At 38.2% G+C, this 18,926-nt stretch overlaps 2 protein-coding genes across 2 annotated transcripts; one reads left to right on the forward strand and one right to left on the reverse strand.

Moving 5' to 3' along the window:
* Positions 1-799: 799 nt before the first annotated feature.
* Positions 800-6,295, reverse strand: LOC136267522 (uncharacterized). The gene is made up of 3 exons (XM_066062688.1): positions 4,429-6,295; positions 3,272-4,384; positions 800-945 (listed from the first exon to the last, which is right to left on the reverse strand). The coding sequence occupies exons 1-3, from the start codon at positions 6,293-6,295 to the stop codon at positions 800-802; spliced, it is 3,126 nt and encodes a 1,041-aa protein (XP_065918760.1).
* On the forward strand, positions 1,998-13,094 carry LOC136267151 (uncharacterized). The gene is made up of 9 exons (XM_066062236.1): positions 1,998-2,053; positions 2,105-2,163; positions 8,856-9,074; positions 9,136-9,390; positions 10,093-10,134; positions 11,059-11,105; positions 11,954-12,083; positions 12,134-12,325; positions 12,418-13,094. Exons 4-9 carry the CDS (start codon positions 9,351-9,353, stop codon positions 12,552-12,554), a joined length of 588 nt encoding a protein of 195 aa, XP_065918308.1. The 5' UTR covers positions 1,998-2,053; positions 2,105-2,163; positions 8,856-9,074; positions 9,136-9,350; the 3' UTR covers positions 12,555-13,094.
* Positions 13,095-18,926: the final 5,832 nt, after the last annotated feature.

Below are 18,926 nucleotides of genomic sequence, written 5' to 3' on the forward strand. Positions count from 1 at the left end.
TTAAAGTAATTTCATTACTTAGGTAACGCGTTACATTTGTATATTGTAAGTAAAATAACTTGAGTTATATTACCTATTTTTATAGCGTATTTCGTTATATTACTCACAAAAGTAATAATTATCACGTAACGCGTTACCCCCAACACTAAAAATGACTATAATTATTAGTGACTCAAGCCTCTCTAACTTAAGTAATGGCACATACAGTTTAGAACTTACATCTTAGATGGCTGTATAGCTAAACAATAGTTTATCAACATAACACACCAGTCATAATCCTAAATAAGGATACTTTGTAAGGATACACTAAAACTCAAACCTTAAAACCAGTACAGCAGATGACACGTAAGGCTCAAACGCACTTTTAGTTAGCACAGGTTATTCGTCACAACACATAATCAAACATTATGTAGCCCCCCCCCCCCCCCCCCAAAAAACAAACAAATGACCTACGCCGCCTAAAATACCGCCTTTGAAAATCACATTTATGGAATAATAACATTAAAAACAAGAAAACATTAATAAGTGACTGGATATAGAATTTTTGTAAATTTATTTTGCTAAAACTCGGATTTTACTCTCACTAAAAGCCTGCTTGACCACAGTCGCAAGGATAGAGGCCAAATGAGGCAGTGCATGGCCACCTTTTTACGCCACAACAAACTCACCGGTGGTATGTGCCTTTTGGGGTTCCGACGAATGTAGGCACTCTGCACCTTGTCTTTTCCAATATCCTCAATCAGGCTGCTTGTCTTCTTCTCCACCCAATGAAACCATATTGAGGCATTAATTTTCCGTATCAACACTTTCTTTCAGCATATTTAGATGCCACAAAATCAGAGCTGTATTTCAGAAGCGCTTCAATCCTGGCGGTGCTACTATAAGAGATGGTGATTGGTGTGATAGCTTCGTGGCCATGCCCATCCAATTGAACATCTAGGTGGACTAATAGCAATAGAGTATGGAGACCACACCTCTTAACAATCTAGCTGTTTAGTGTGACCTCACCCCTCATTGGTCTAGCTAGCTACACACCTCTTGCCTGACTCAAGATATCTATACTTTAATACAACAGTCATGTATGATATTCTAATAGAACAGTCACAAGTTCATTGTAGCTAGCTGTGCTACAACAAAAAAAAAACTATTTTTTTTTTTTTTAAATTGTTAATTTAAAATGAAGTACCTAGCTTGTTTCACTACTTTTATTGCATGTATCCCTACTTTATTTTTAAATCAACAAATTTTAAATACTAGTATATAGAGAGATTAGTATGTTACTTTTCAATTCCTATGCATAGGCCATATACCCTTTTCACCTTGTAATGTAGGAGAAATAAAACACAATTATTGTTTTGGTCGGTCAGTCAGCAAAATTATATATGGTGTGGTCTTACAACACACTTACTGATTTTAGATACATCTGTACGACTTACCAATGTAGAATCTCACTGAAATGCCCTCGGAAATGCCGGGCTAGCATGAAGCTATTTCAGTTGCGAAATGGACAACCTTTACCAACTTTAACTCGCCAGTCATCATCGAGTCCTCTTCATATCGTCCGTATTATCCCGCTAATTCAGTAATCCAACAACCTCACCACCTGACCGAGCTTTACTTCTCACACATCCGCACATGGCCGGCCGAAGCACATGGCTCCGAATAGTATATCACGTGAGACACAAATTGGCGCGCACATAAAAAATATACATTATATCGGATCTAAATCTGTGAACTTCTGCTCATAAAGATCACCTTGAATTGAACATATCTATGAATGTCATTTTTCACACTTGTCGTTTCTGTTCATGATTCGGCTACATTGTCACCCTGGTAACGCACCACGTGATGCAAACGTTTCTAAAGAGACGCAAATGCGCATGTTCTTCAACAGCATTTAGTGCGTTGTTTGCTTCTTTTGAACGTGATTTTTGAGAGATTATATAGTGCGATTAACTGTACTGTGATAAGTAACTGTGATTTTGCAGAGAAGCATAAGCTTTGAGTTATCCACGTCCCTTCAAGTTGATTATTTTAGAGAAAGACTTAATCTGTACGATTGACATATATAGCCTACATAATGTATACTGTTGTTGCTAAATAGGTGGAGATAGCTACTTGTAAAGAAGTGATCAGCATTATACGCGGTCATGGATGGTCCAGGTATGTTTAGCTAGCTATATTGTGTACTAGCTGTAGTACCTGCCCTATCGTGCAGGGCAGTATGTACAATGACATGGAAATTAAATGAAATTATAGTTGGTAATATACTATTATAGATACTTTATAAAAGACTAAGGAAACAATGTGGTGTAAGGATTGCATGAATGCAATAATTGTGGAGAAGTGCACTCTTATTGGAATATTTTGTGGCTTAAGTTGCTCAAATTCTACCATCAACCAAACATACCATGAATTACTGTAATCTGCACTACAACGATTCTGTTATGACAAAATATAATGGCTTTATAAAATATAACAGCATGGGCACAGAGAGGGGGCTAGCAAGAAATAATAATAATAAATGAAAACAAAAAATTTTGAGTCATCCAGCCCAAGACAGCTCATGGAAAAAACCTGCCAGCCTTTTCTTTTGTTTTGCTGCACAGGAAAAACCGAAAAATGCTCCACTCTGCATGTGTAGAAAGAGTTCAAATCATTGCTGCAAAGTCTATAAATAGCTCCCATTTTCACAACGTGCCCCACGTTGTGAAGAACAGTCTGCCACGGGACCGTGTCATTTCACTGTGTAGCTGCAGTCATCCCTCCTCCGAGCAAACCATCCAGGATATGCATAAAGACAAAAGAATAGAAAAGATAAATAGTTTCACACATACATAAATATACAAAGCAACCATCTGATACATTTTTTTACCATAATACCTTCCTTACCACCATCCACAGGTGCTGATCCACAATATCACAAAGCAGCAGTAGCAGCAGACAAACCTAACTAAAATGCATGTGTTTGCCTATCTAAAAACCTCACTATAGACTACATTACGTGTTTTGCAATCCCCTCTAACTAAAAGTGTCAATCTATCTGCTGAACCTACCCTAGATAGTGCCACATAAAGCATGCCGTGTGTGAAGCTTTCGTCTGTCAAATCAAATCCTACAGCCTTAAAAGTTTGGCCCTGGCTTTTGTTAATGGTCATGGCAAAGCAAAGTGCGATTGGAAATTGAAGCCGTCTAAATTCAAAAGGCAAAACCGAGTTACTCGGAATGAGAGGAATGCATGGTATTATAATATCGTGTCCTGCATATCTACCGTGAGAAATCTTGGCCTCTACTGTGTTAGCCGACAGTTTAGTAACTACACACCTAGTGCCATTAGTAACCCTTGCAGGATCTAGAGAGCGTAGAATAATAATAGGAGCGCCTACTTTAAGTAAGAGAAGATGCTGAGGTAGTCCAGATACCTCTAAAGAGTTCAAGAATTCTGTTGGAAAGTGAACAGCCTGAGATTCATCAGGTATGGTGTCCAAGGACCTGTAGTCACAGCAGTCACCAGGTAACTGCTCCACCAGAGTCATGTTGATGGAATGAGTGGTCTTGTTAAGAGGAGCAAGAATGCAGCGTTCAGAAAGCCAAGCCAAGTCGCTAAAGTTAGAGAGCAAATCTGGATACACCCTGGAAACCAGTTCCTCCTTGCTATCCACAAAGGTTCCCATGGTGTCAAGTAGCTGGACAACATCAGGTAGAGTGTCAATAGGAAACTTCCCATCTCCAATGGCCAATAGTTCTTCAGCGAATTGTCCAGCTGCCACATCCCCACACAGGTGCACTCTCATGTTAGTGTGTAGTTGTTTAACCACCACACTGTTCCACAGATGAGATCGCTTGAGGCAAGCATCAACAATGTTACCTCTAGTGCCACCTTGAATGACAGGTAGAATCTGCCTGAAGTCACCACACAGTAGCATGCACTTGCCTCCCATTGGATTATCATTCCCTGTCAGATCCCTCAGGGTACGGTCCAAAGCTTCAAAAGCACCTCTGTTGGTCATGGGGGCTTCGTCGACTACTATGGCTTTAGCCTCTATGATCACCCTACATAGTGCAGTTCCTTTCTTGATGTTGCACATGGGGATGTCCGATGCATGCAAGTCCAAAGGGATCTTAAAGGTGCTATGCAAGGTACGTCCTCCAGTCAAGAGAGTAGCAGCTATTCCGCTAGAAGCAGTAGCTAATGCTATGTCACCTACAGACCTAAGTTTAGCTAGAATAAGATTGATCAAGAAAGTTTTGCCAGTTCCACCAGGGGCATCCAAGAATAACATGCCTCCCTCGTCTCTATCTATCATGGAGCAAAAGGTGTCATAGACATCTTGCTGGTCAGCAGTAAGCAATGGAACATTACGATTTACGTATGCCTGTTGCTCTTCAGGATTATAGTCAATCTCCCTACGGTACACACGTGCAAACCTATCGCTATCCACTGCCTGAGGCTGGGGTAGCCCATACTCAGACAGTTCCCTACCTCCCATGGAAATAACTTTTCCTGCAAGTCATTGAGAGCCACATTGAAGATGTCATCATTGAACTCCAAGTCATCATCCCTATGTTGAGTATGTTGCTGGTGCAAGAAGTCCTCTGCCATTGCTTCCTTGTGGTTCTCGTAAATCTCCAGAGGGTTGGATGGTTCACACCAATTAAGGATCACTGCAAACAGGGTGCGAAGACTTGCAGGTGAGTTGCTGACTGATGCCTCTTCCATAGCCAAGTGGTACTGATTATCATCCTCAAGAAGACCTAACCTCAAACATGCATCCCTAAAGGAACTACAGAGGTCACCTTCAACAGTTCTCAAGTCAGCAAAAGACTGGGGTCCCCTAACATGATGAAGCAGCAATCGAAGGTAGAAGCATTCTCCCTGACGTGGACTGATGGTGTAGACTCTGCCTATAACCTGAGCCTCCTTAACTCCAGGATGGTCAGCGACATCCTTTCCCTGTTTTCTCCTGTTCCAAGTCTTCCTGCTCCACGTGTAATACTGAGGCACTTCTTCATACAACAGAGTCCTGGCGAAATCATCAGATTGACAGAGGACAAAGAACTCTGTCAACGTAGTCTTCGGAGGGTCACCAGAAGCCTGTTCTCTTGCAGTCTCCTCAGTGAAATACACTCGTTGGCCATTCTCCAAGTGAACAGCAAGCTGTTCAACAGGAGGGAACCTTTCATGTATGGGGAACTCCAGTATTCTCCAGGCAGCCTCGCTGCTGCTGATGTAGCGTGCATTCTGGAAGTCTGAGATCTCATCCACCTGATCAGACCTCAGAGCAAAGGTTGCCTGATCACAACCCTTGTGTACGTATTTCAGTACATACTTGATGGATTTGATGGACACGCAAAGCTCGACATTACAGTGACAGTTTAAAGAACGAAGCAGAAGTTTGTTGTAAGGCATAATCCACCTGTTGTCAATCTCTTGAGTAACGCGAGACCCCATCACCCTCATATTAATGGTAGCCACTTGTCCACCATCCTCAGGGCTCCTCCTCCTGTACAGTGGGTAACTGTCTGCACGTAGTTGGGTATCAGCCTTGAACTGCTTTGGGTAGCTCTTACTGCAGCGGCCATCTTCCATGCAGGGTGAGTCAGGGTTGATGCTCCCACAGGGCCCATGTACCATGTTGGAAATCATGATCTGATGCAGCTCAGGATCAACCATTGGATCAGGGATCTCAGCACAGATGACGTCATCAATCTTATCTGGAGTGATCTTGTGCTCTAGAATAAGCCATTGCAGCAAATGGCAATGTGGCAAACCGCGCTTTTGCCATTCTGTTGAGTAGAGCCAAGCCCGTGGTTTCCCAAAAATCATCTCCTTTGTGAACATCTCTAACAATTTCTTCACCTTAAGCCTAAACACACGGGCCACTAAGTCTGGACGGTCCAGAGGCTCTTGACCTGGTAGTAGATTGTTCCTAATCTCTGGCCAATTAGGATTGGTGGTCATGGTGATAAAGAGGTCGGGATGGCCATACTTCCTAACGCAGGTCATTGCATCCTGCTGACGCTCGTGCATGTAGCGTGGTCCATCAGTAAATGACGACGGTAGGATCACCCTATGACCAACATTCCTGGGGTCACCATCCCCATCTATCATTGCATCCCGCAAATCCTGGTAGCAATCAGCACGTAGTACCTTTTGCTCACGCCTGAGAAACTGTAAGCACTCAGTTTCAATCTTACAGTAGACGTCAACCAGGAATTGCTGGAAAAGCCTTTTAGCCTTAAGCAATACAGACACTTGCTGCCTGACCATGATGTGGTAGCGGTAATACACCATGGCTGTCAATTTCCTACCATTAGCCAATTTCAGGTTGATGTACCATCCATTGGTGCCATAAGAAAAGAGTAAAGGATACTGTAAAGGATCATACCCCCTATGAAGTTCAGAAATGCGCTGCAAAGACCCATCCCTATAGTGCAAAACTATGTCCCTATTATGTACATTATGATTAGGCATTAGCACTCCTACCTCGTCACACATCGGGCTATTGTACCTCCTAGCATGCTCTCCTACAGGCCGTTTGTTCTCATTAATCACTACCCTAATATTTGCTGGCTCATCATGCTGCTCAAATATTTCTTTAGCTACCTTAATAAGTTGAACATAGTGATTATCGTCATGCAAAAGCTCAGTAATACCCCTAACTATGTCAAGCCTTAACCCATCAACTATCCCACATCTTGTAGCTACTTCAGTTTGCTGGTTGTCGCTTTTCACTCTTATAATATAGATGAGATAACTGTGTTTAAGACCAGTTACAGGCTTTGTGCATTAAACCATAGATATTGGAGCCTACATGCTCAATAAAACCATGAAGGCTAGAAACTTTACAAGTTTATGCAACTGTGACTGGCCAATATTTCGGTGTACATTTGTACTAATACGGATGGTCGAGACAGAAAACCATTTTAGTAATGTAATACATGTAGCTACAGAATGAATAATAACAAAGGTAGGTGAGACCTCAAGTTGAACAGCATGCAACCACAAAATGGCGTATGTAGCTGTGGGCATGAAAGGTACAAAAAGGGATGAAAAGAAAAAATACAAAAATAAACCTATCAACACAAGCTATACAGTTTAATCTATAAGTTTAAATACTTGAGACAGTTTCTATGGCATATGGCTGAGAGGCTGCTAAAGATTACTAAAAAAAGAGCATTCAAACAGGCTTCTGTTTGTGAATTAAACATACACGGGCGCATTTTACCACACTTGGCCATACCTTGGGTAGATCATTTATCAAGAGCTGCACTCAGGAGCTATAGACAAGTGGGTAATCGTGACATGACAACTGTAGTATTTATTTAAAACAAGTACAAAGATTTTTTTAGTTCAATTCGATCAAAGTAATAAAAGTAGTGAAACAAGGGAGGTTGCCTACACCTGAAGATATACTAGTGCCAGGCTTATTGTTTTTTTTTTCTAAATGCATGCCCCAACTATCAGTTACTAAAATAGTGAAGTGGCCATTATGCTTCGGTTTCAGGTATGTTCAGCTTGTTACACAGCATTACAATTGATTATGAGAAGGACCTCTGTAATCAATTCAGTCACAACAGAAAACCTACCATTACAAATGTAGGGAAGCCATCACATGGCACTGCCATGAGTCAATACCTTCGTCCTTGCACTGTCAGCAAAGATAGATGGGACACAAAGGAGGACACCAAAGCATGCATTCTATGCACTGTGGTATGCCAAAGGTACCTGAAGTAACATTGGACAGTGTAAAAATCAAGTCCATAGCCTCAAGTTATGCTCGTCGGAAGGCATCAAACAGTTCAGTAGAAAATTTCATTAAGAAAAAAATTAAATTTCGTCTCAATCTATTGGAAGCTTCTCAGGTCATACGAAGGCACTTTTGGGCTTGGTTATACCCAACAAGGCACCTTTGTTAGCCTAAACCTTCATGATCCCCAGTATACAGTACTGTATGATATGTGTTTGTGCTAAAATAGCATATATCCTTCTACCACATCTGGAACAGCCAATTTATGACTACATAGTAATGTCCTACAATTAGGTAGAAGCAAACGTATGGATTTGCAATAATGATGTTATTTCCATGGGAACTATAGAGCTGAAGCAGATATTCTTATTATCTGGATCATCCGGATAGTGTTTCAATATCCGGTAGTAATTTGAAGCTATCAGGATAGTTGCTAATGATTTAAAGCAATTTCATGATAATTTTCTTTGATACAAAGCCTTTACACTGATTATTATACCAGAAGTGTACAAATACTATACTGGCTTCTGATCTAAATTATGAGTATAGCAAGCAGGTTTATGGCAACATATGTCATGTTTTTATAGCAAGTAATGATGTCACTATCCGTAGGATATCCGGAAAGATTTAGCTCAGGATATTCGGATAGTAAAAATTGCTATCCATTTCAGCTCTAATGGGAACTATACTGCAGTGTTCTCTTGATTACCTGTACTCTATTATATCAATAGTAGAAACTACTGCTCTATTAGAGTATTTTGTCTAAGATGTATGTTCTATTAGAGTATTTGAACAGGGCTCTGTGTATAAATAGATGTCTTAATTATCAGAAGTTTTTGATTATCTGAACATGTCTTGGTCCCAAGGGGGTCGGATAATTGAGGGAGCACTGTACTGTGGTTTACACACAGGTAGTTAAGACTTCTTCAGTGGCCATATCCACATTGTTTCTTTGTGAACTTCTGTCTTTACATTGGGTGAATGTTATTGTAGATCCAGTCCATTTCAAGAGCAAAATTATATCAGTTATATACTGTATAAACTTGTTTGCAAACATGATAAAAATTGTGTGATACACACACAGTGATCTTGATTGATATTTAGGTCAACCATTACGGGACTATGGTGGTCTACTAACTATCATTGTTTGGTTTACCATCAACATTTTTATTTGGGGTGAGTTTTGTACTCATTTTATACAATAGATATACTCCAAATATCGTACTGGTGTTTTAATACTACTTCACAAGATCAACAATAATGTACTACGTCCACCAAACACCATTACAAACGCAGTTGATACTATTACTGATAATTGTAATGGTGAGGTTGTGTTGTCTCTGTGATCAATACTAGTACAATTGTTCATTTCTCTATTATAAAGATGAATGTGATGAGGGACCTGATGATTGTACTCTGGCCAGTAGTGAACCACCAACAAACCTGTGGCCATTGAAAGATTATCGATTGGATTTGAAAACTGTTTGCAGATTACCAACTATAGTGGAATTACCAGAAATAAATGAATTGAAAGAGTTGGGCATTGAGGATAATTATTATAGTGAAGTGTACGCCACCAACAACAATCATGTGACAATAATGGATGAGAACAACAGCGATGACAATAACACTATCATTGGTAAGAATGTATACTGTATGTCTTTTGTAACCTTCTCAGTGAAAACTGTATACTATATAGCATAAAAGTTTAACAGGTAAACCCAATTTGTCTAAATATTTCCTCTTAAATTGAAACATTTCGTGAAAAATTTTACACACTTGTGCTATAGAGTAGTTTGTACTTTGGAGAGTTGTTGAAATCTTCTTTTGAAATATTTGATTGTTTGTAACTCGAGTCTGACATCACTAGACTAAACTATATCTCTACTGCTTAATTTGTGACTAAAATCTGCATCAATATCTAATTTGCTGAAACTCTGCACACTACACTCACGCAGGTACACTTTAGTCCACTGCTGTTCAGTCTCCTCATCTCAGCTCAATTTGCATAAGGTTAAGGAGGTGTGGGGAATGTGGTTTTAAAGTTGTTCAGGACTAGCTTGAAATGGGAATTGTTGGACTGAGTGTAATAATTTATGACCTGATATAGTAACGTCAGAAAATTTTGTCTAATTTAATAACAAGCAATTTTTGTAGTAAAACTTTGATGAAATGCTTTAATGTAAATGAGACATTTTGAGAGGGAAGATTATGATGAGGTGCAATACATGTACACATTGTCTTTCTCCCTCATAAAACTTAGCACTATAAAGTACATTTGTGTATGTAATATACTATACTTTGACTGTACTGTTAGTGTATTTTTTCACTCTGTACACAGCTTGTGACTTCACCAATGAGACTATGAAGATGACAACCATGGGTATGTATGTGTGCATGATGTATAAATGTGGTACAGTGCAATGGCGGATCCAGGATAGGGCATTTGGGACAAATGCCCCCCACCTACCCATCCTTGTGGAGGAGCCATACTTCTTTTGATTGAAATATGTACTATAAATTTTTGATTGACCGTAAATATTGTGTCAGGCATTTGAATGAAAAGATTTTGAAGTATCTTTAGCGGGTCAAGCAGTACTACAGATGAGCCAAATTTCAAGATTGTGTGTAATTGCATCCATGAGTTATTAAATGTTTTTAAGGATCCAGCTCAACACATACATACTATAAACCTTGTCAGGCCATAATCAATTTATTCAACTCATATATAAAAATATGTATACTGTATAATTTATTGCAAACTCACCTACAACAAAAGTCAAAGCAAATGTGAATGTCAAACCGTCCGAGTAACTGTCACCCAGCACCTTCATGTGTACTAAGCGCCTCTAAAATAATTATTGTGTTGTGGAGTTTAAGACATTCTAACCTTTAAAACTTTAAGCCAAAAATAGCTTTTAAAACCAAAATCAAAATAGCAAAATTAAGTATTGATACAATACTATGGGGCGAGCTTCAAAAACACAAGAGAGTTTGCTGTCCCTAACTACTTAAAATTTAGCCTGTTTGTGCCCCTCCTCTTCCCAGCTCCCGGATCCGCCCCTGCAAAGAAACTTCTTATAACAAACTCTCTGAATTAAGGACACAATAGGGATAACCTCCCTAGTAAGTTAAGGACAAAAATTTTGGTCAACAGGTTTGACTCCATATATTCTTACACCTGAAATAGAAAACCTCTATATTACAGCAGCAACTGTACCTTGGTAGTACATATAATATAAAAGTCTTCAACATAATAATTGTGTGAGCTAATAATTCTATTACAAGATCATTGGTTTACCACTAGATCATTCATCTGATCATGAAGACAATTATGTGGAGTCCACAATGAAGGTACATAGTTATATAATTTTTTTAAATGTATATTTAGCATGTACAAGTACTTGTAAAAAGTACAGTATAAATAAAGTGGAAACATGTGATTGATTAAATGTTTGTGTTCTGTGTGATCATTAAGCTCCCTTGATAGCTTTCCTTGTGACACTTAACACCATCCTTTTCCATATATGGCTAAGGTCACTCTACTACTGATTGACTTATCATGTGCTTAGTACAGTGGAGAATGACACACTGAAGTCACTAGGATATGAACATGTTTTTTTTGTTGTTTCTTTGCGTATTTTTCTTTCCATCGTTTCTTTTTTGTGTGACGTACTATTGCCTTCAAGTTTTATCTACATTGCTGAGCATTGGAAATGTTCATTACATTAAATCAAGCTCAAAAGCATTGTGGGACTATTGTATTAGAATATTTAACAACATAATGACTGCTCTATTAGAGTATCAGGCAAATGTGCAGTTGTTGTTCCTCATTATCAATTTTCAGAAAATTCACCTACCGGTAATCACTTTACAAGCCTATTTGCTAAATAATAGTAAATATTGACACATCCTTTGCAATGAGGCTTAATTACAAAGATAGGTGGGTTTGTTGACATAGCGTTACTAAGGTCACTGTTCAACTACTCTAACAAAGCATACATTTGTTGAGATACTTTAATAAAACAGTCACTTCTTCACGGTCCACTCTACATATATTGACCAGAGCCCCACACAGTCTAAAGCTATCAGAATGATCAATTAATGTGTGACCAAGTTGGCATGGCCAAAGTCATGCTGTCCTTTGGTATCCACAATAGAGAGGTTTTACCACACTGGTATTACATGTATAACACACACAGGTGGATATTACTACTGGTGACAAGATCTCATCAGATCTATCATTTGGTCCTCATGATGAAGGATATACTTCAATGATGGATTGTGTTGAACAAGTGGAGCTATCAGAGCAGCTGCAACTCTTTAAAGATGGTAAGAGAACACTTAATATAATCCTAGTACATGTACCTTATGGTATACAGGGTTCAAACAAACTGTCGTTAATCAAATGAATGGACTTGATGAGATGTTTAAGACAGTTGGGGAGGTGGTTGATACTTTAGATGAAGAATACTATTTGATGGGTGAAAAGAAGAGTTTTGTGAGCGATTCTGAAGTGAACTGGAATGATCAACTTCAGACATCACAGCAACAATTGCAGTCCTTTAAACAAGGCAAGATACTCGAATCTGATAATGTTAATACATTCATATATTGTTAAGTATACTAACAGAATTTAAGGAGATTGCTTTCCAACATGCTCTAGAGCTAAACAAGTGGTATGAAATAATTGGAAAGATGGTTGATGACTTGGAAGAAAAGCACCAACTAATTTTGATGGAAGAAAGGAAGGATTTTGAAGAAATATTGATGGTACAAATACAAGAAAAGGAAAATGAATGAAACAGAAATATCAAATCAACTTGAAAGCAGAAAGAGAAAGGTACGATGAAGAGCTGAGAGTAAAATGAGCACTTAGGAAAAAACAAAAACAAGAGATAAAGAATAACCTGAGTACATGTTACCAGCTGACCCCAAAACAACAAACAAAGTGAATGAGATAGAAAAGGAGCACAGCAAGAAGATAAAGGAAGTGAAACAAGACTACAAGAGGAAAATGAAAAAGGAGAAGAAGAATAAGCCAAATATGGAGGTGAAGCTTCAATATTTGATGGAAGATGAAAAGTGGGAAATACGAGCAATTAAAAGAGAATGTATCATGGAGTTGCGTGAATTGGAAGAAAAATGGAGAAAGAAGAACAAACTCAAAGTGACACCCACAGAACAGTAGCAGCAAAGAATCCTTGAAAGTAAACAACCCTACAGAAAAATGAAATAAAAAATTCAAAACTTTAAACGAACAAAAAAATTAAATATGAAAAACAAAACAAAAAATTAAAAATGTACTAAAAACACATAAATTAACTTTATGCTGTGCTGCAACTACTTGTGTGCATTTTAATATTATAAAAATGTTTACTTTCAGTGTGTGTTGAGAGTATGTTCATTTATGTAGCTAACACCTGTAGATATAGTAGCTGATGGTTTTTTTGATATTCAAACACTCTCTAGAGTTAACGATCAAGTACTCATGAATATTATCTACTTGTAGTCATACACATATGTAGCCCCGGCCAATTATACCAGCTTAATTTAAAGCACAATAGGAGAACAAATTAAAAGCATAATACCACAATAGGCATGAACTTGAAAATTTAATTCAAAAGCGCACACTTGAAAGAAAGATCACAGCCAATATGTATTATCATATTTAAAAATGCATAATTAATTAACTATTTCTTGTTTAATTGTTCACACATCTCAGAAATAAGATCGAGACATCAAGATTATGCTCCAGAGCTGACTGTTATATTAGAGTAAATTAGTCTTTCATAACTGCTGTATTAGAGTAAGTGACTGCCCCATTAGAGTGTTGGAAGTATAATTTTGAGTATAATAGGCTTGATTTTTGAACACTGCTCAAAAGCATAATAGGTAAAACTTTGGGCCGGGGCCTACCCATTTGACATGTTTTATACTGACTTTAAGCAGTTTACATGCAGCTTTATCAATAAACAACAATTATACACACACTGTACTAAAGAGTACTAATGTTAGTGTTCCTGACAAGAATTTATGCCAATCAAACCCTACAGCCTTCATTGTGTCACTACCTGATGAAAAATGTATCATGTGAGTTGGGTCATGATCTTAATGAGAATTTAGTACCAATTTTACAAACCAAGTACCAAAATTCTTAGCAAGTACTTGAGTATTTGCAGCATTTGTTTCAGCCCTACATTACATTCTTTGTGTTTAACTCAATACTAGAAATAATTATGATACATGATGAAAATCATCTTTATGACTGAATCCATTAGAAAACACTTACAGGCAGCCATTTAAAAATTGATTATTTTGGTCTGCCTGCCTCACTGGAATGGTAGGTAGAGGCCATGCACATCCACCACAACAACAAACTCATGGGTGAGATGTGCCTTTTGTGGTTCTGATGAATGTCTACCTTCTGCACTTTGCCATTCCTTTGTCTTCAATTACAGTAAATGGTCACCTTATTCTTGACTGCATGGGAAGTGCAGACCCGGCCCATTGGCATGGGGAACCCCCTCTTTAACAATTTCAGTATAAAATGCCCAACCTTAACTTTTATGTTAGATTAAGTGACTGAAATGTCACCAAATTCAGTTCCTTGTTAATATTAATTTTATTTTCATTAGGAGCTAGATTCCCCTAGCTTCAGCATGCTTCACACACCCTGACGTAAAGTCTGGCTACAGCTCTGCAGTGGTGGAATGGGATGTATCTTAATGACCATGATGTGAACATGGATAATTTAAAAGATTGTTGTTAGTGAAATTTTAATGAACGAAGTCAACTGGCCCTTGGCACTATCCAATGCCTTGTGAATAGTAGATTAAATAACTTCATTTATCAAACTTCCACAGGACTTGACAGACAATGACATGTATCCCACAAGTCAAAGGTAGCAATGGAAAGAAGGTTTTAAATACATTTTACAAGTAGGCTGGCGTTCAAACCTCAAAGTCTGTTTGAGGTTTAGTTTTGTGGCACCACAAACATCAGCAAATGCCACTGAGGCTGCTCTCCAGCAGTGGTGTGGTGTTGAGTTGTTCAGAAACTTGCTAGGAGAATAAAGTATAGCTTATAGCTACAACAAAAAAGAAATTAGAAACTACCAAAATGGTACTTAGGATTAACAACAAATGTATTTTAACTACTCTACCAACCACATGGTTTTAAAGCTGCTCACATGCAGTTGTGTACAAACTTCATAGTAAATGAATGTGTCAGTTCTCAAGCATTGAAGTAGTTCATTTCAGTGTGTTCCGTTACAAAACTTGGAGCCAGAAACCATTCTACTAAAACATTTCACCTCTAAACAACTAAAGATTTGATCACTATCTGCATTAAAAAAATCAAATACTGTAACTGTATTGAATTATAACCAAAACTTAACACATCCATTTCAGTTTCTTGTTCCTGTCCAGATTATTACAAACAGCAGCTGGTTGTCTTCCCTTGGGCTATAATAACACAAAATATTAGTCAACATTATTTTTTAACTACTCACATAAAAAAGGGCACTCAAGAACACATTTATGATTATGGTTACATATTTGCGTGTGTACACCCTGTGTAAGTATGTGTGTATGGACGTACGTGTGTGTGTATGTGTGTGTGCATACATGTAACAAGAGACACAATGGTACAACATAATTATACAGCGTCTTGTTATAAAGATTCACTACATATTTGGATCCACTGGAGAGCAGCCCACCCAACTGTGACATTAATGGGTAACTGGTGTTAACTGGAGAAGCAAATACCAACTCCACATACGTATCACACAGTTGGTACCCACACATTCAATTGTGAGACATGGTGAAGCCTCCTACAAGTTATTAGTACTGTCTCAGGAGGATTTGCCTACACTGACTCTTAGCACCTGGGTAGTACACAGGTGCATGTCCTAGTGCTGGTTCACTGAGTATACATGAACATGTTAGCACAGTAGCCAAAGTGCATGCATGTGCGTGCATGCATCTGTATGCACATTGTACAAGAGACATGATGGCATAACATTCATCTTGTTTTAAAGAATTACCACATATTTGGATCCATTTAATAAACTAGAGAAATGATCACTTACTAGCATTGTGATTTTCAACTGTCTTCCCATGCCATTGTAGCCCATCTTGTGAAACTACAGTATACACACACACACACATAATAAGCCTACAACACATTCACCCACACAGATACATGGTATTACATGCATCCATGTAAACACCTTATACATTATCATATAACATATAGCGGGCTTTTCTGAGGAAGGATGTTGCGGATTACCACCATCCACAATTTCATCAGGTTTTTTATGCATTTATAATACTCAAACAATGCCATTTTATTTGGGGGGGGTTTCAAGGAAGAAATTTTGCGGAATGCAATGTACTGTTTAAGTAGAGACCCCTGAGCACTGCCTAAAATTCCACCTTTAAAAAACATCCTAGAAATATCTTATGCGACGAAAATCACCTTTAGGAATAGCACTAGTCCATAATTATAATATATAATATATAACAAAACACTTACAGGTGGCCGGATATGATATTCCATATTGGCTGGGGGTTACTAGACTCTATAAAATATTTCTAAATTTTTCTTACTGTTTGAGTCAGTTCGGCCATAGATAATAGACACCTCTACCACTGCACCATGAGCAGTCTGGAAACTATAGTCTTGCCCCAGACCGGTTATGAAGATCTTAATATGAATGTAATACCATGCACTAGACTAGGTTTATACACGTAAAACTACTGATAGCTACATATAATGATGAGGAACTCAAAGACAGGTCTGACAGTGAAAGTCAACCATTTATCCAGCAGTGCTGTCGAATCACCTAACATTAACTTATAATATTTAAGTAGCATGTTAAGTCAGTAATTAATTGATTGTAGTACTATATTATACTCCCAGTGCCTAAAAAACTATTTTTTACAACTAGCCCTAGCTAACTTGAGACCGGGAGAGGGGGTATACACATAGTGTTTGAAGTGAGTACTTTTTGTTCTGTATATTGCCATGATTGTCCAAAGAGTTAAAGTAAACAGAGGACTTGAGTTACAGAGTGCCAGTAAAGGTAAATTGTAGGGATTTCTAACTAATTAGTGGGGTCTGGGGCATACCGAAAATTTTGAAACGTAAGTGTACCAAGATTGAATCTGGAAGGAAATGATTGAGATTTGGAAGTAATTAAAAAATATAGTTAGTGGACAAAATTTAAAAATAAAAACTATGTACATTATGATTATGTACAAAATGGAAATGAAAAGGCTAGCTATCTCAAGATAGGATTTTATTATTTATTATTAGCACTTTACAGTGACCAGTACTGAAGGTCTACAGCAGCATGTGCTGCAGCCTTAGGATTACCTAACCTAATTTCAGGGACTTAGACTCCTAATGACTTTGGGATCTTAGGGACCTTTAGTTTTAGTGAAATCCCTATAGTGCACACATGCAGAGACTGATCCAGAGGGGGTGGATGGGGTGGCTAGCCACCCACCATGCAGGGGCGTATATAGGGAGGGGGGGGGGGGGTCCAAGGGGTTCAGGAACCCCCCTGTAAAATTTAGACTTCTGCATGCAGGACCCTAACACACCGGCCATTTAGTGTGGCAGGACAAAATGAGTGAGTGATATATTGTAATGGCACAGTACAACAATTGATAAAGCTTGCATTCATCTCTCAGGGAAGGATTTACAGAGGTAACATGAGCCCTATTCAAAACTTGTTAAAAAATCGATATACTCTAATAGAGCAGTCAGGAATATACTCTAATAGAGCAGTCAAGTATATCACTGTTAAAACTGATGTGCTATGGTACGTGCTAAATTTTGACTGCTTCAGTCAAAAAAATAGCACCTAGAGGTGCTGCCATAGCACTTCATTTTTAACAGTGTATAGTTAGAACATGCATGTAAATATCCATATCCATATGAAGTTTTTCAGACATTCTAACAAAACCGAGCATGATTTTATACTGCTTTAGTTTTGGTGTGTAGTGTTTAAAGATATAGAGCTCCAGTAATTTATCACTTGTGTTATGTAAAATGAATTCATGCTATGCAAATTTGTATAGTTATGACGTTTTGATTGTAAGTCATTACATTTGTATCAGTGAATTTCTGGTTCCTATACAGTACCAGTGAGATAACTATCATTTACAGATTACTATATGTGTCTCTGTGTTATGCTGTCTGTTTCCACTAGGTAGCTTTATCTAGTACTAGCTTCATCCCAGGGGCACTTATATATATGCATTATAATGAATGAACTTTTTGCATAAATTATAGCAATTTGCTGAGTTTTGATTCATTAAAATCTTGAAAGTCTCTCAGTGGCTGGGGGCTGTGCCCCCAGACCCCTGTGGGGTAAGTGATTAGAGGTAGGAGATGATTCACATTTACTTATTCAATGGAGCAAACTTAAAGTATCATCTCCTATATATCACATATAACAGAGAGGAATGTGCAGTGTGTGCACAGGTGTTATACAGTTTGTTTTAACCCGGCACTGGTGTTAACTCATGATCAGCCTGTACTGGGATTACAAAATACATTATATGTTCACAAGGGGATGCTACTAGCTATGTGCTTCACTCGAGGCTTCAACTGTACAAGCCTACCAAGACACGGACTCTCATCTTAAAATCTGGGCCACTGAGCCACCCACCTTGGTTTATTCAGTTCTGGATCAGTGCCTGGCATAAATTGTAATAGAGTTAAGACTGATGTACAACACCACATAAGTACGTACAACTTTGAGTTTATACTTTTCAGTGCTATTTTTGTCCATGTTTTACAATTAGTCAAATTGAGAGTCAAATCCGTACCATGCACTAGATTCAATCGAGGGATAGGTAACAAGCCAAAATCGTCTACGAAATTTCAAAATTTGAAATATGGGTGCCCATAATTATTTTATCTTTCAAGGAACATTTCACTTTCTATTTTTCCATAAAATTCAATTTTTTAAAGTGCTGTCACTTCATTCGACCATTTCTCCCAGATACTTTTCTTCCACATGGCCAAGTTGGAGTTGGGATCCAAGGTGGCCTGGAAGGGGCTATACATACTGTGTGTTGTGCTCTTTCTGAACTTGGTAGTGATAAATCGCTTGCTCTTCTGAAAATAGATATGAAAAATGCTTTTAATGAATGTAGC

The sequence above is a fragment of the Dysidea avara genome, chromosome 9, assembly GCF_963678975.1.
Source record: "Dysidea avara chromosome 9, odDysAvar1.4, whole genome shotgun sequence".
In the NCBI taxonomy this organism is placed as follows: domain Eukaryota; kingdom Metazoa; phylum Porifera; class Demospongiae; order Dictyoceratida; family Dysideidae; genus Dysidea; species Dysidea avara.

What these genes read in the sequence shown, in the direction of transcription:
- LOC136267522 (XM_066062688.1), bottom strand. Translation starts at nt 6,295, where the DNA reads ATGGTGTATTACCGCTACCACATCATGGTCAGGCAGCAAGTGTCTGTA. An exon ending in CAGGCAGTGGATAGCGATAG is followed by an intron (nt 4,385 to 4,428) that starts GTTTGCACGTGT and finishes ATAATCCTGAAG; the next exon opens with AGCAACAGGCATACGTAAAT. An exon ending in AGAGGCCAAGATTTCTCACG is followed by an intron (nt 946 to 3,271) that starts GTAGATATGCAG and finishes TATTGCTATTAG; the next exon opens with TCCACCTAGATGTTCAATTG.
- LOC136267151 (XM_066062236.1), top strand. Translation starts at nt 9,351, where the DNA reads ATGGATGAGAACAACAGCGATGACAATAACACTATCATTG. An exon ending in TGACAATAACACTATCATTG is followed by an intron (nt 9,391 to 10,092) that starts GTAAGAATGTAT and finishes CTCTGTACACAG; the next exon opens with CTTGTGACTTCACCAATGAG. An exon ending in GCTGCAACTCTTTAAAGATG is followed by an intron (nt 12,084 to 12,133) that starts GTAAGAGAACAC and finishes TATGGTATACAG; the next exon opens with GGTTCAAACAAACTGTCGTT.